This window comes from Pseudopipra pipra, chromosome 1 (assembly GCF_036250125.1).
Source record: "Pseudopipra pipra isolate bDixPip1 chromosome 1, bDixPip1.hap1, whole genome shotgun sequence".
Taxonomy (NCBI): Eukaryota; Metazoa; Chordata; class Aves; order Passeriformes; family Pipridae; genus Pseudopipra; species Pseudopipra pipra.
The window spans coordinates 85,184,336-85,197,146 of NC_087549.1; the positions used below are offsets into that span (position 1 = coordinate 85,184,336).

General features: G+C 40.0%; 1 protein-coding gene across 2 annotated transcripts in view; it reads left to right on the forward strand.

Annotated features, from left to right (window-relative positions):
* Positions 1-12,811, forward strand: part of GMDS (GDP-mannose 4,6-dehydratase) — a 419,946-nt gene that overhangs the window by 342,508 nt on the left and 64,627 nt on the right. For both annotated transcript variants that reach the window (XM_064662987.1, XM_064662980.1), the window contains exon 9: positions 1,152-1,248. In XM_064662987.1, the coding sequence (XP_064519057.1) occupies positions 1,152-1,248 (97 nt within the window). The remainder of the gene's footprint in view (positions 1-1,151; positions 1,249-12,811) is intronic.

Here is a 12,811-nt window from a genome sequence, read left to right on the forward strand (position 1 = left end):
AGCAAGGAGAAATCAAATCTTTGACAAAATCCTAAGAGTTGACAGAACAATTAGCAAGTGGGAGGCAAAGGTTGCTTTTCTTTCCTTGCTGGTGACTGAGGCAAAATAGTCTAAATCACAGTGCTGATTTAAATTATATGGATTTTACTTAAACATAAAAAAAAGGTAGTTGACTTCATCATCATATTTTTATGCCAGGCTGGTGCAGAGCCCTATGGTATATACTTAGAGGGAAAAAGCAAAGAAAGGATAGATTTTCAATCATAACTCTGGATTTTGTATATTCAGTGGATTAAGTTTGATGCACCGATGTATGTTCCTACACAAATCATCTGAAGCATTTATTTTGAGTGGGAGCATTGTCCTCAGGCATCGAGGCTGCAGGCTGACCTCCCAAAAGGCAGAGCTAGTCACCCACCAAACTGTTCCTCTTCTGTTGCTCCTGAAATTTTAGACCAGGACAGTCTCAAAGAGAAGAGTTCACAGCGCAACCAGATCACATAAATTGCAGCAAATTACAGGCTGTTCAACACATATGAAACTAATTTGGATAAAGTAGCTGTCTTTCAGCTCACAGATAGTAAGTAGCGTTTACAATACGAGTATGTGGAGTGCCATGTTGAGGTAGGACTAAAACCTAGTAGCTGTTTTTGTTTTGGGGTTTTTTTTCCTAGTTAAGGACAAATTAAATTATGCACCTTAATGCTATTCAAACAGAGCTTCACGTCTATAAAATTAACAGATTAAAGAGTTCCTGAAAGTATTGGCCGAAATACAAGAATTAAAAATATTTTAAGAAAACAACTTTGAACCAATCCACAAATGAAAAACCTCACTGTCATATTTATTTGCAGATACATGAGACATTATGAAATAAGGACATTTTATTTTCCCTTAGCATTATGTGTTTAATTTGGAAGTCTTGTATTTTAGACCTTCCACTGAATCAAAAACCAAAACAAAGAGACTTCAAAAGCCACTGTTGCTCCATTCAAGTCTAAACTCTGCCTTTGTTCCTATAGCTAATGAGTTTATACTGTCCTGCAGGGAGAATCGACACCAGCCTCAAGTAAATGAAAGAAGGCCAAATGTTGGTAAGATCAGAGCACTAAAGTAATTATGGGTTGATTAAATGTTTATCTTCTTTACAGGTGGGAAGGGAAGAATGAAAATGAGGTGGGACGATGCAAAGAGACTGGCAAGATTCATGTGACAATCAATCACAAGTACTACAGGCCAACTGAAGTGGTAAGAAAAGGCCCTCTCTTAGCTTTGCAAATGAATAATCCAATCACTCAGCCAATAAATTGCTGCATTTGGCCAGCAGTCTGTGAAAACAGCTTAATTGCACTCCCGCTGCCAGCTTTTAGAGCTCTAAATTAGCCTGCTTATTGGCCCCCTCACAGCCAGCTACCTGGGAAGAAACAAGTGAGCAGGCGGGAGGAGCGGGTGGCCCTGTCACAGAGAATCTTGGTCAGCCTCTCTGAGTGGGAGAGGTGGCGCTGTAGGGGGTAAAACATCATATGGGAAACAAAACAAAGCATAAAACATCTCGTTGTTCCTTCCGATTGTGAATGGGAATATGGTCACCTCTCCTCCAGCTATGAGAGCAGAAAGCAGAGGAAGGTGGGCACTGATGAACTTCATTATAAAGTACCTCCTTCTGTGTTTCATGACAGTGTTTTAACTTCATCCAGTGAGTATCCCCTGTCCAGCTTAGATCTTTGTAACTATGGGTACTGCAAAATTCCCGTTTTAGAAGTGCACGTGTGCTTTGTTTTCTTGGGTGCTTTGCAGGATCCCACTCAGCAAATGATTGTTTGCAGAACACATCTTTACTCCCAGGAATGCGCCAGTGAAGTCTACCAGGGGTACTAAACCAACACATGCTGCCAGCAGGACCAACTCACTAATCCCTGTGCTCCCATCACCTAATAAGCATTCTGGGAGAGGGGAAAAAAAACAACAATATTTCCAGGTCTTGCAGGATGGTGGGAATGTGCAGAGATAGTACAGGACGAAGCCTGGTTTCTGGACACAGGGAACAGCAGCACCAATTGTGCAATGTAGTAGTGGATGTACACAGGAGAGGATGTTCTCCTCTCCTTGGGGGAGTGATACCAGCCCCACTGGCTGCTGACACAGCACCAGCTGTCAGGCGATGAATAGCTGTCTGATTCAAACAAGGGGGTGACAAGAGCACCTTTGTGTTGCAGGGTGGGAGTGGGGAGCCTGCATGTGTGGAAGTGGACATAGGTTCTAAAATTGAAATTCAGAGGAGAACAGAGACTTTCATGTTATGTTAAAAAGGGCTGGGCCTGTGTATTGCAATCAAATGCTAGGAAGTCATTAAGAGCTGTCGGTCATTCTGTGCTGTGGTAAGGTGTCAGGATGATAAGGAGGACAGAGACAAAAGGACTTGCCAAACAGGAAAAGGACACTTGACCCAACAAGTCTCTGCTTTTTGAGACCCACTTTCCTGCTTTGTCATACCTCTTACTAACAAGTACATATTCGCTCTTCAAAATTCACAGTTAATATGTAGCTGTTCGGAAGCCATCACTGTAGGCTGTAGTTCCACCTTATTCACATGCTCAGACACTTTCTGCTGAAATAGTGGTGCCCATGGTCTCCTTTTTCTCTGTCCTTATTGGTCTGCTTTTGGGAATACAGTTTCTCGATTTTAAATTCAGTTCACTATACATTTGTCCATTTTGGAATAGTGCATAAGAACACATCTGTCAGGAATACTCATGTAATTCCTAGTGGATCCATATATGCGTATAAGGATGTATTCATATATAGAGTGGATTCTGACCTGGAAATAGCACTGTATATAAACACGGTAGATGTCTGATGTTTATCTGAAATTACCTGATCTGTCATAGGCCACCTTCCCTTGAATGAGGGCTCTTAATACAGTCCCTACTTGGTTTCCTATGGAACCCAAAAAGGCTGTGAAGCTGCTCAAGCATGATCAAAGTAGAAGCACAAAATGGGTTTTGAAGTACCTTTGTCTTAAGGAACAGATGAACTGTGAGCAAACTCCTCTATGAATAGATGTGGCATCCTTTTCCTGAAATCAGTTTCCTTTTTCGAGCATCTCAGGATGGATACGCAGAATCACTTTCTTTTTTTGAAATTCTGATTTTGTTTTCATTCTTTGTCAGAGGCAGGCAAACTACTTTTTGTTTCATTCAGAGAATCACATCTGTGCAATACAAAATACTAGACCAAATTCCAATCAATTGCACAAAAGCAAGGAAAAACAACAAAATTACTAAAACAGACTGACAGCACATGTCCCCTCCTGCCACCCATACCAATACTGCTGAAGGCAAGAAAGCCTCAGGTTGACGTTTTGGAAGAAGGCATAGCCAGATCAGTTAACAGGAATTCTGCTGTTGAATCCCAACAGACGCAGAAAAGCTGATGCTCAGATTCTCATGTCTTACTTGGAAACATTTCTGTCTGTCTATCTCTCTAAAATTTAACATGGTATTCTGGAAAGTGAAAATAAACATAATTTAATCTTGTGTACAGTCAGTTCTGACAGTGCCAATACATTCATTTGAAAACACATTTGTTTTCTTCAGTTAGTGATCCTTGGGGTCAAGGCCTCCCATTGAAAAGCTTAGCTGTACTGAAGAAGAAACCTTGAAATGTGAGACTGTCTTCTGGTCAAACTAAGTAGACCCTTTGAATGCCTTGGCTCTAAATCTCTTCCCTCTGCTTTTGACTGCTTTGGGGCCCCTTGATATTTACTGGCCTTGGGAATTGTTCCTGCTAATGCTTCCAATGCCTGTCTCTCTCCTTCCTTCCTTGTGCCTTGCCAACTACAAACCTATCAGTATCGTTTCTTTCGGCTTGTATCGAATTCCTATCAGTATCTTTTCTGACCCTTTTTAAATTGTTTTTGGAACCTCTAACCTGCAGTAAGGATTGGAGAAAAGTTATTACTTTTGCCTTTCTTAAAATCAACAGTTTTCACAGGAGCTTCATGGCAAGTTTGCTTTTATACTGAACTTTATACTACACTACGAAAGATGCTTTTATGAATTTTGCAAGCTTTTTAAGCACGTGGCTAGTGAATTCATACTTTACACTAATTTTCTGCCCTAAGCATGTAAAAATCAGTTCCCACTAGAGTTTATTCACCTGTGAAATGTAGGTACTTCAGAAATTATCTCACTAGTCTTTTCTACTTATGTTACAGTCAGAATGTTCATATTGTAGGTAGGCAACTTAATCTATACTTGGATTTAAATAATCTATTGAGTATTTACACAAACATATTAAAATTAATTTTAAATTTATTTTAAAAATTAAAACTGAAATTCAATGAACTGCCTCAGTAAGTTGGAAACAATCATCCCTGCAGCACACGACATTGTAGGCATCAGGTCTCTCAGCCCCTGAAGTTGGGTAATTTTTACAGAATTATGGTCTGTCTTTAATTTTCTTATCTCTCAGCAGGACAATTACTATTAATTTGTATGCATAAATTTCCCTCTAAGAATTGCACAATTGCTTCTAATTAAATTTTGCTGAATAAGCTGTGTGAGTAAAAGTGCTTCTATTATTTTTGCATGGCAGATATTAAGCTTACAGTTCTACAGAAGCTTGCTTCATTTCATTGCCCTTTCCTGCAACAATGAAGATTAACCCCAGGTCTCACTGGTGTGTCCTGTCATCACAGAACTTAGATGTATATATCTCTCAGTTAGGAGTTTGTGTTACTTTTTTGAACAGGAAAAGAAACCTTTCAACCATATGTAAATGTTTTTTCTCTGAATCTAATGCTCTACATGTCTTACAGGGAATTCTTCCCCTTTCCTCCCACCTGCATCTGCTGTTTTCCTACAGATTGCCTAGTGTAGGAACTGCAGGTTGTATCTGTGCATCACATTTGTTATAGGCTGGCATGACTGTAACTCTGAGGATGCACATGCATCATCAATGCAAATTTCCTTCCTTTAAGCAAGCCCTGGAAACTCTGTCACAATGTGATGCTAATATTTAAAGAATCATCTGGCCTCGTATTATTCTTCAAAGAAAAAAGGTCATGCTAACTTGCTAACTTCTTCCTTTTGTTATACACCTTAACATTTTTCTCCCAGTTCTTTCTAGCACTGATATAAATTAAATATATATACATATATATATATTTATATATATAATCATGTATATATATATATGATTTCTCAAGTTTTCTGTGTGTTGCTTTTAATAAACTTTGCATCTTTGCTTAACTATGTTTGGCCTCAGTTACCCTTTTCCCTCCTTGGAATTAAGCAGGATAGCCTTAAATTTCAGTCTCTTCAGATGTTTTTTTTAAAAATTCAGCTCTGTATTTCCCATGTTTCATAGGATTCCAGTAAAAAATTCCTTGGGGCATATCACATTCACCCAAAGTCAGCTTTTTTACAGTCAAAAACATTTTTGAACTGCTCTAAGTGTTCCTGCCCTAAAGAACATTTAGAATCTAGTGAAACCATAATCACAAACCCCTAAATGCCCCACACTTCCACTTTAGTTTTCATACAAGCTTCATTTCCTACTCTTAAGTTCAGAGCCGCCTGTGACTGTAAACTGTTCAGATATCTGCGTGAGGAAACACATGCTTCCCTTCCTCAAGGACCGTTTTTGCTCATCAGTGTCAATATGTGGCCTGTACTAATACTCATGAAAATGAAATGGGAGCATTTAAGGAAGAATAATCTCAGATGATTTTCCTGTCTATTTTCCTCATTAGCAGCCAGGTAAAGAAGTTGTGAGTTGTCATAATACTGAGAGTATTCTCTTTTTTTTTTTCTGCTTGTTCTGAAAATATATGTCAGCTTCTGAAAACTATTGCTTCTCTTGTCGTTAGTTCTCCTCCAAGGTGACTTTACTGCTGTGTCAGCCAAAATGTTTATATTGTTCCTTTCTTCAAACTCAACATTATCTCTGCATTGCTTTGCCACCCTCTTCCTTTTATTTGTCCCTCCTGCTAATAAAACCTGCAGTAGATTTTGTTTGTTTGTTTGTTTGTTTTAGTGAAGGCCTTACATATCAGGCATTTCAGAGGTATCTTTGAAAATATACATATCAAATTCAGCCAACTAAAATAATGATCAGTAGTAACTTGTCTCTGTATAACATCTAAGTAGCACTTAACATATTTTAAATGTTTCTCAACAAGCACTTGAAAAAGGTTTTTTAAAAAATAGCATCACTGTCTTTCTGCTTCTGAAACATGTCTGGCAGAGCAAACAGACTACACAGCCTGAGTGATATCATAGAGTGGCAGCAAAGTCAGAGGGAGAGCCTGACGGCATTGTGTTCTGGTGCCATTCCTAGTGGATGCAACCCTTCCTCCACAGATAGCTTTCTAGTTAATCTCACCCTGATTTTGTTCATCTTAGTTCTTCCTTAGGAGATGGGAAGACCATTATTGCTATCATGTTTTCCTTTCAATATGTCACCAAACTGGAGAAGCTTCAGCAGGCTCATGTACAGTCTTGTTCACTGTCTTTAATCCTCTTAACAGACTCTTTGCAGGAGCCCTAGTTTACCTCCTTTCTTGAGGGAGCAGATACCTCATATGTGCCCCTCCAGCCCTCCCACACACAATTCTGACTTTTTGCTTCACAACTAGCTCATTACATCAGTATTAGACAGCCACATCCAGTAAAGGAATCCCTCTGGACACCACTGCTTCTATGCTGTGCTTTACTCATTGCTTCTCTTTGCGTCATCCTGCTCCTCCTCTGCTGTGCCTCCAACAAAACATTTCTCTGGCACCTTCTACAGTTGGCTCTGTTCCCCTTCTTCCTTCACCACCTCTTTCTCTGCTGTCATTCCTGAGGTTTTGAAAGCAGCCATGTGTCATCTGTGACCTTCACATCTTCATTGATCTTCCTGAGAACATCAGCCTGTCTCTCTGAGTCTGCTTTCCGATCCTCTAATGCCACAACCATCTGACAAGACTAGCCAGAGGAAGAGGGTGTCCTTACATCCTGGGGTCTAAGTTGGAGTGCTTTTGCACCTTGGTTGTTGGACCATATGTTCATTTACAAAACGAGTAGTTTTTCTTTGGAAATGTTCAGACTAACTGGAGAAAGCTCTGACTAACTTTGGGTAATACAACTTTCCAATCTGGATGGATAAAGAGATTGCAATCCCATTGAAAAGCTGTGTAAAGATAAAGCTGTCATCCAGGCAGAGGAGTTGGTGGTTTTAATTCATTGCTCATTTTTCTGAATGCTGTTGACACATAGCAATTAGTGGCAATCTTAGATGTGACAGATCCAGGCTCAACTCCTGAAAACAGATTTTTAAATTAAACTTCGGTGACTGGAGGATTAAGGCTGAGGGAGAGATGAATGAGGATAGAAGGCTGTTTACCTCCTTAATTAGAAACTGCCTGATTCAGCACCGCATCCAAGCAAGTGCTTCACTTCAAGGGCATGAATAGTTAATAGGGACAGTTTCCATACTACTAGCTAAGAGTGTGCTTGTGTGCATTGTTGCATCTTAATATGAAGCAAAGCAATATATCTGTGATGGGAACTGAGATGGCCAGCCTGAACATTGTGGGAACTCAGGAGGTGCCAGCTCATTATTCTTGTTTGCCTGCCCCATTGTACTTGAGCATAGTGCTCAGGAGCGGAGATGCTAAAATAGCTCAGGAGAATTTCTTTAGCCAGGTTCTCTTAAGGTAGCTTTGCAGGCAAGAAGGAATTAGATCAAGTTCATGCAGTTTGTAGTTTTAATCAACTGCTCCTGCAGTGATGTTTCCTGCCCATAATTCTTCTCTGCCTTCCTGGCAGTGGGGGGTCTTACTGCCACCTCTTCACTTATTTATGTTTATTCATGCACAGAAAGTCTCTCTTTATCTCACCTCCTATCCCCTTGCCTCCCCCTTCTCTTGGCCTGCCATTTGGCCTCCTCCTCCCCCTTGTTATCTCTCTCTGTTGTCTCACCCTCATTTGGACCATCCCTTGTTCTCTTATCACTGCCTGTCCTATGCCTGTCCCATGCCTATCCCATACAAACACTCCAGCAGATGTGGTGGGAAATGCAAAGTCTCTGAAGGGAAGTCATGGGGGTGGGAGAGAGCCTGGAGCAGGCAAAAGCCAGAGCAGAAATCTGGGCTTAGGCAGCACCAAAGACACATTTGTCACAACTGCTGTGTTCCCTCCTGCCAGCAGTCTCCACCACCTACAGACTATTCCCCATTTCCTACATGAGTTCAGACATTCAAAAGAGCCAAACTGTGGTTCAGGCCACATTTTGGAGTGCCCAGTGAGAGTGGCAGAGTGGCTCAGCACAAATCTGTTTCAGGGCTTTCTGAAGACCTTGGCATCAGAGGTGGTTGAGGTCACTTACACACCTGATTGCTGGTTCACATTCAAAAGTGGGAGCATGTCTGAAGATCTGTCTCCCTTTTAGAAGCTGTTTATTTTATTTTACAATAGGGTTTTAAAAGTCAAGCAATGTGTTAACAATACTGTTCTCATTTTGATTGTTTCCCACCTCGTTGTAACCTTTTCTTTTGCATGTGTTCTGCCAACTCAACCCTTGCAATGGTTTTAGAATGGCAGCAGAAAACTGTAAATGACATGATTTATATGAAAATAAAAATGGCTTTTGAATACAGAGGATATGAGACAGAGGTGAGGTTTCCTTCAACAAATCTGGAATTAAGGGCTAGACTCATGTCTAATTTCTTCAGCCTTAGCCAGAGCTTGCTTGCCTTCATCTGTCTCTATTTTATTTTATGGGTGAGTGGGTGCACAAAGGAAGATGACAGCCCCAGAGTGTTCATTCGTTTTATCTTGAGATCGTTTTAGTGTTGGTAAAAGCAGCTTCTGCTGGGTTTGGGTCAGCAGATGCCTTGACATTGGCCTTTTCAGCATGGAGTCTTCCAGTCAGTGGTTTGCTGGGGTAATAACTCTCTCAAGCCTGGGTATGGCCATGGCACCTAATATTTTTCCTCCTTGAAAGATTGTACTTCAAGCCACTGATTCTCAAAATCCTATGCCACCTTCTGCAAAACATTTGTCATTGTTACTTTGGTGCTGCTGAAGGTGTTATGAGAGTGAGCGCAGTTGTCCCTTGGAGGGACACTCCAGGGCAGTGTGAAAGGGCTATATGGACCAGGTAAGGAGAAATGCATAAAGGTGTAGCCAGTTCTGAGGAAGGAGGACGGTTTGGGGGTTTGTCTCCAAAAGCTTTCATTTCATGATTTTTCAGGTGTTTCACAGTCCAAAAATGACAATAGACTTTCTTCAATTTCTTTTCTTTCTTTAGTTATCTGAAGTTTATTCCCTGAGAAAATGTAGGATGTTTTAACTTCACATACGGGAAAAAAAGTCAAAAAATATTCTGCTCAAAGAAAAGAAAAGAGAAAAAAATTGACTCTTCAGTGTTTCTAAGGCAAGCCTGATTTGGGGAGCAGGTACTTTTTGATCAGGCTATTTCTTAGATTGATCCTAGAGATCTTCTGTCTCCCCAAAAAAGTCCATAAGAAGCTTTTGCTCAGACTCTTATCTCTGTCCTTCACCATTTGCAATTTCTCTCAAAAGGACAAATGGTGGAAAGGAAGTAGAGGTTTGGAGGTGGTTGCTTAAAAAAAAAAAAAACCTTCACTTTTCCACTCTCTCATCTTTACTCTCATCTTTAGAGTCATCATTTGTAAATTAATAATTTCATGATGGAGGCATGAAAAGGTGGGGCCTTTGTTATTATTGCTACCCTGTGATGATGATGATGATGATAATGTTGAGGAGTGCTTGACCACCTTCCAGATCTTCTTGTCTCATCTTTGTATTCCACTAAAAACCTGTAGCAATGATTCTGACCTTATCAGAACTTACAAAAAAGTTTTACATTGTTAATTATTTTTTTGTATCCTTAATATTTCCCATGTGTCCAAGGAGAGCTTGTATGGTTGAATTGCAGGGGAAATCGAGCCTTGCAGATATAAACAACTTTAAAAAGGTGGTGGTGCAGGGGGTTGTTGCTGAATAAAACCCTAGAAAAATTATCTCTGTAGCATAAACATCTACAGTACTTGTCATGAACCAGGAAATGGATCTTCATGCCCATCTTGGATGCTACCCAAATTGTCTGATGTCCCAGCTGGATGGGTGAAAGAGGAGACAGTAATTATCTGGAGGGCAAGAGAGACTTAAACATTAAGAGCTTTATGCCTAGGATCAGCTGGAATTTTTGCTCATTCCTCACATATAGTCTCTGAGCTCACCAAAGCAGACAATATGAAAAATATTAACAGGATTCAAGAAGACATTAGTAATAGATTAAGAGTGCATGCCTCCCTTGTGAGACTTTTTTTCCTTGATTTTTTTTTTCTTTCAGTCAGAAAAGTCTAAAGGTGAGTAGGTGAAGTCAATTTTAATAATTCACAGACAATAATACATATATTTCTTACTTGACAGAGCTAGTGTTTAAACTATTAGCATTGTCTGGCATAACATGAAACAGGATCAGTCACTCATCCCTTTGAAACCTCTAACCTGGCCTCATTTAAATTTCTTCCTTTCAGCTTTGCCAGTATGTTTTAATAGTCTTGGTGGAGCTCTCAGCTGCCTTGTGACTGCAGACTTTATCTACCAGGTTATGGTTAGGAATAGAGTAAGACAGCACCATTCCTTGTCAGCTCTTCTGTATGCAATGACACAGAAACCTCAGTGCTACAGATAGCCATTGAAATTCAAAACAGACCACTTGACTGCTGAACAGAAATGAGTTTTTAAATCAGATTTTCTTTTTGGAACTCTGTTCTGTAATTTTTGAAAGCATTCTTACTTTTTTTCCATCCTCAAAATTGCTGAGCTGGTACTACTTTGCAGTCATCCTTTCTATTGAACAGCTGTAAGGGGAAAAGCGGATTAACAGTAATGAAAACAAAAAAATATGGTTTAAAGTAGACACCTGCCTTTTTTTTTACAGTGATCTGTGACAAATTCATGTTTGTTATTCACTATGTCTGTTACCAAGTTAGTGCTTTGCAGACCTTAGCTTTAAAAATTTCCAGATTGGGTGACTAGGAGATGAATTGCTTTTGTTTTTATTTTTAATTCTGCTTGACCCATAAAATATTACTCTTCCACCTTCTGATTTTGAAAGCAAAAACATATATTGCAGCTTCTTTACAATAATACAGGCTTCTGACTAAAGCAAGTGGCTCCCACTGTAGTTTTTCCTTAGATAAGAGTTGTAAATTTCCAAACTTCTAATCTTTGGCGGCATTTCCTCTTGATCCAAGTTTCTGTTTCCATCTGTTGGTGGAGATTAAAAAGTGGGTTGTGAAGGTGACATTGGAAACAGAGGAAATGTGAGGTTTTAGGAAAAGCTCAGGTAGGGCCAAGTTTGTTCTGTGCACTGTTTTCGTATCTATGAAACAAAGCCTACTGGGGCCTCTTCATGTACTGCAGTGTCACCACTGATCACATGTTGTGACATTCACTCCTCACTCAAAGCAAATATTCTGTAGTGCTAATCCTATAAAATTACCACAGTCTTTTATCCTGCACATAGTTGGCTGAGAGGGCTTGCAGATGAGTATCCAAGGTAGTATTTAGGTGTTTTTCCTGACCTTTCTTTCTCTGTCTCCTCCAAAAGGTGCTTATTGGTATTATTTCTGTATTTTATGTATTTGTTAGATGCCTTCTGGATAGCTTCTGGGCTTAAAATAAAGGCCAAAGTTAATCTTGACTGATGAAGTGAATCCCAGGAGTAAGATACCTCAGGAACTGTAAACAAAAAGTTGTCATGATTAGAATGTGACTAGCCCTACAGGTAAGCCACCCACCTCTATAATAATTCAGTAGCTGTGGCATAATGAATGCAAGGGGTAGGTGGACACAGAAGTAAAAACAGAAACATGTGAAGGTGCATTATTCACCACAGTAGAGACTGACAGCAGCAAAGACTTATGAGCACTTGAAGAACAGCCAAAGGGCGTTGGTGATGGATGACAGGCAGTTTGTGCGCTGGAAAGCTCACAAGAAGTATTCTTATTTTTGCCTTCTAGTATTAGTGACCACAATTAGTTCAACTTTGGCTTAACTGCTGGATGGAATTAGAAGAAAAGAAAAAAAAACATGATTGACTTAATTAAGTTCTTAAATATGGCTTTGTGAAGGATTTTCTACTCCAGAGTAATGCCTGGACAATTATCTTTGATACCCTTGATAGCATAGCTTGCTATGACTGAGAATACCCTGGATGCAAACATGTGCATCCAGCAGCTTCTTCAGCTGTGATATCCTTTCAGAGGAAGCAGGTGTCAGGACCATGCTTGCTGGGTGGAAAACTTCTGGGAAAGCCCTTCCTATGTACAGGTACGTGGCAGCTTATGTACTTGCTGTGGGTTTTGTGAGGATCAACATTATATACCAGAGTTCATCAAAAGGGCATTTTGTACTTTGACATAGAGACAGCTTATGACTTACTAGGACTTTGAGCTGGGAGGGACCATTTAGAAATGTGACAAAGTGGTAGGAGTCACTGTTTCTCTTGGTTGGAACTACCAAGGATTGTCCTATTTATTGTGGTAAAAAGAAAGGGTCAGCTAAAGGGATATGCACAGTAGTCAGAGGAATGTAATCAATAACTCTTTCCACACACCAGTGAATGCCAATAACCGCTAGAGACAGAAAGAAATAAATATATTAGATGTGAATGCCTCCTTGGTTTGTATACCAACTTTTTGTTTGTTGCTGACTACCTTTTTTTTCTGTAAAGCCTTGTAGTGGGCTGACCCTGGCTGGATGCCAGGTACTCACTACAGCCACTCTCT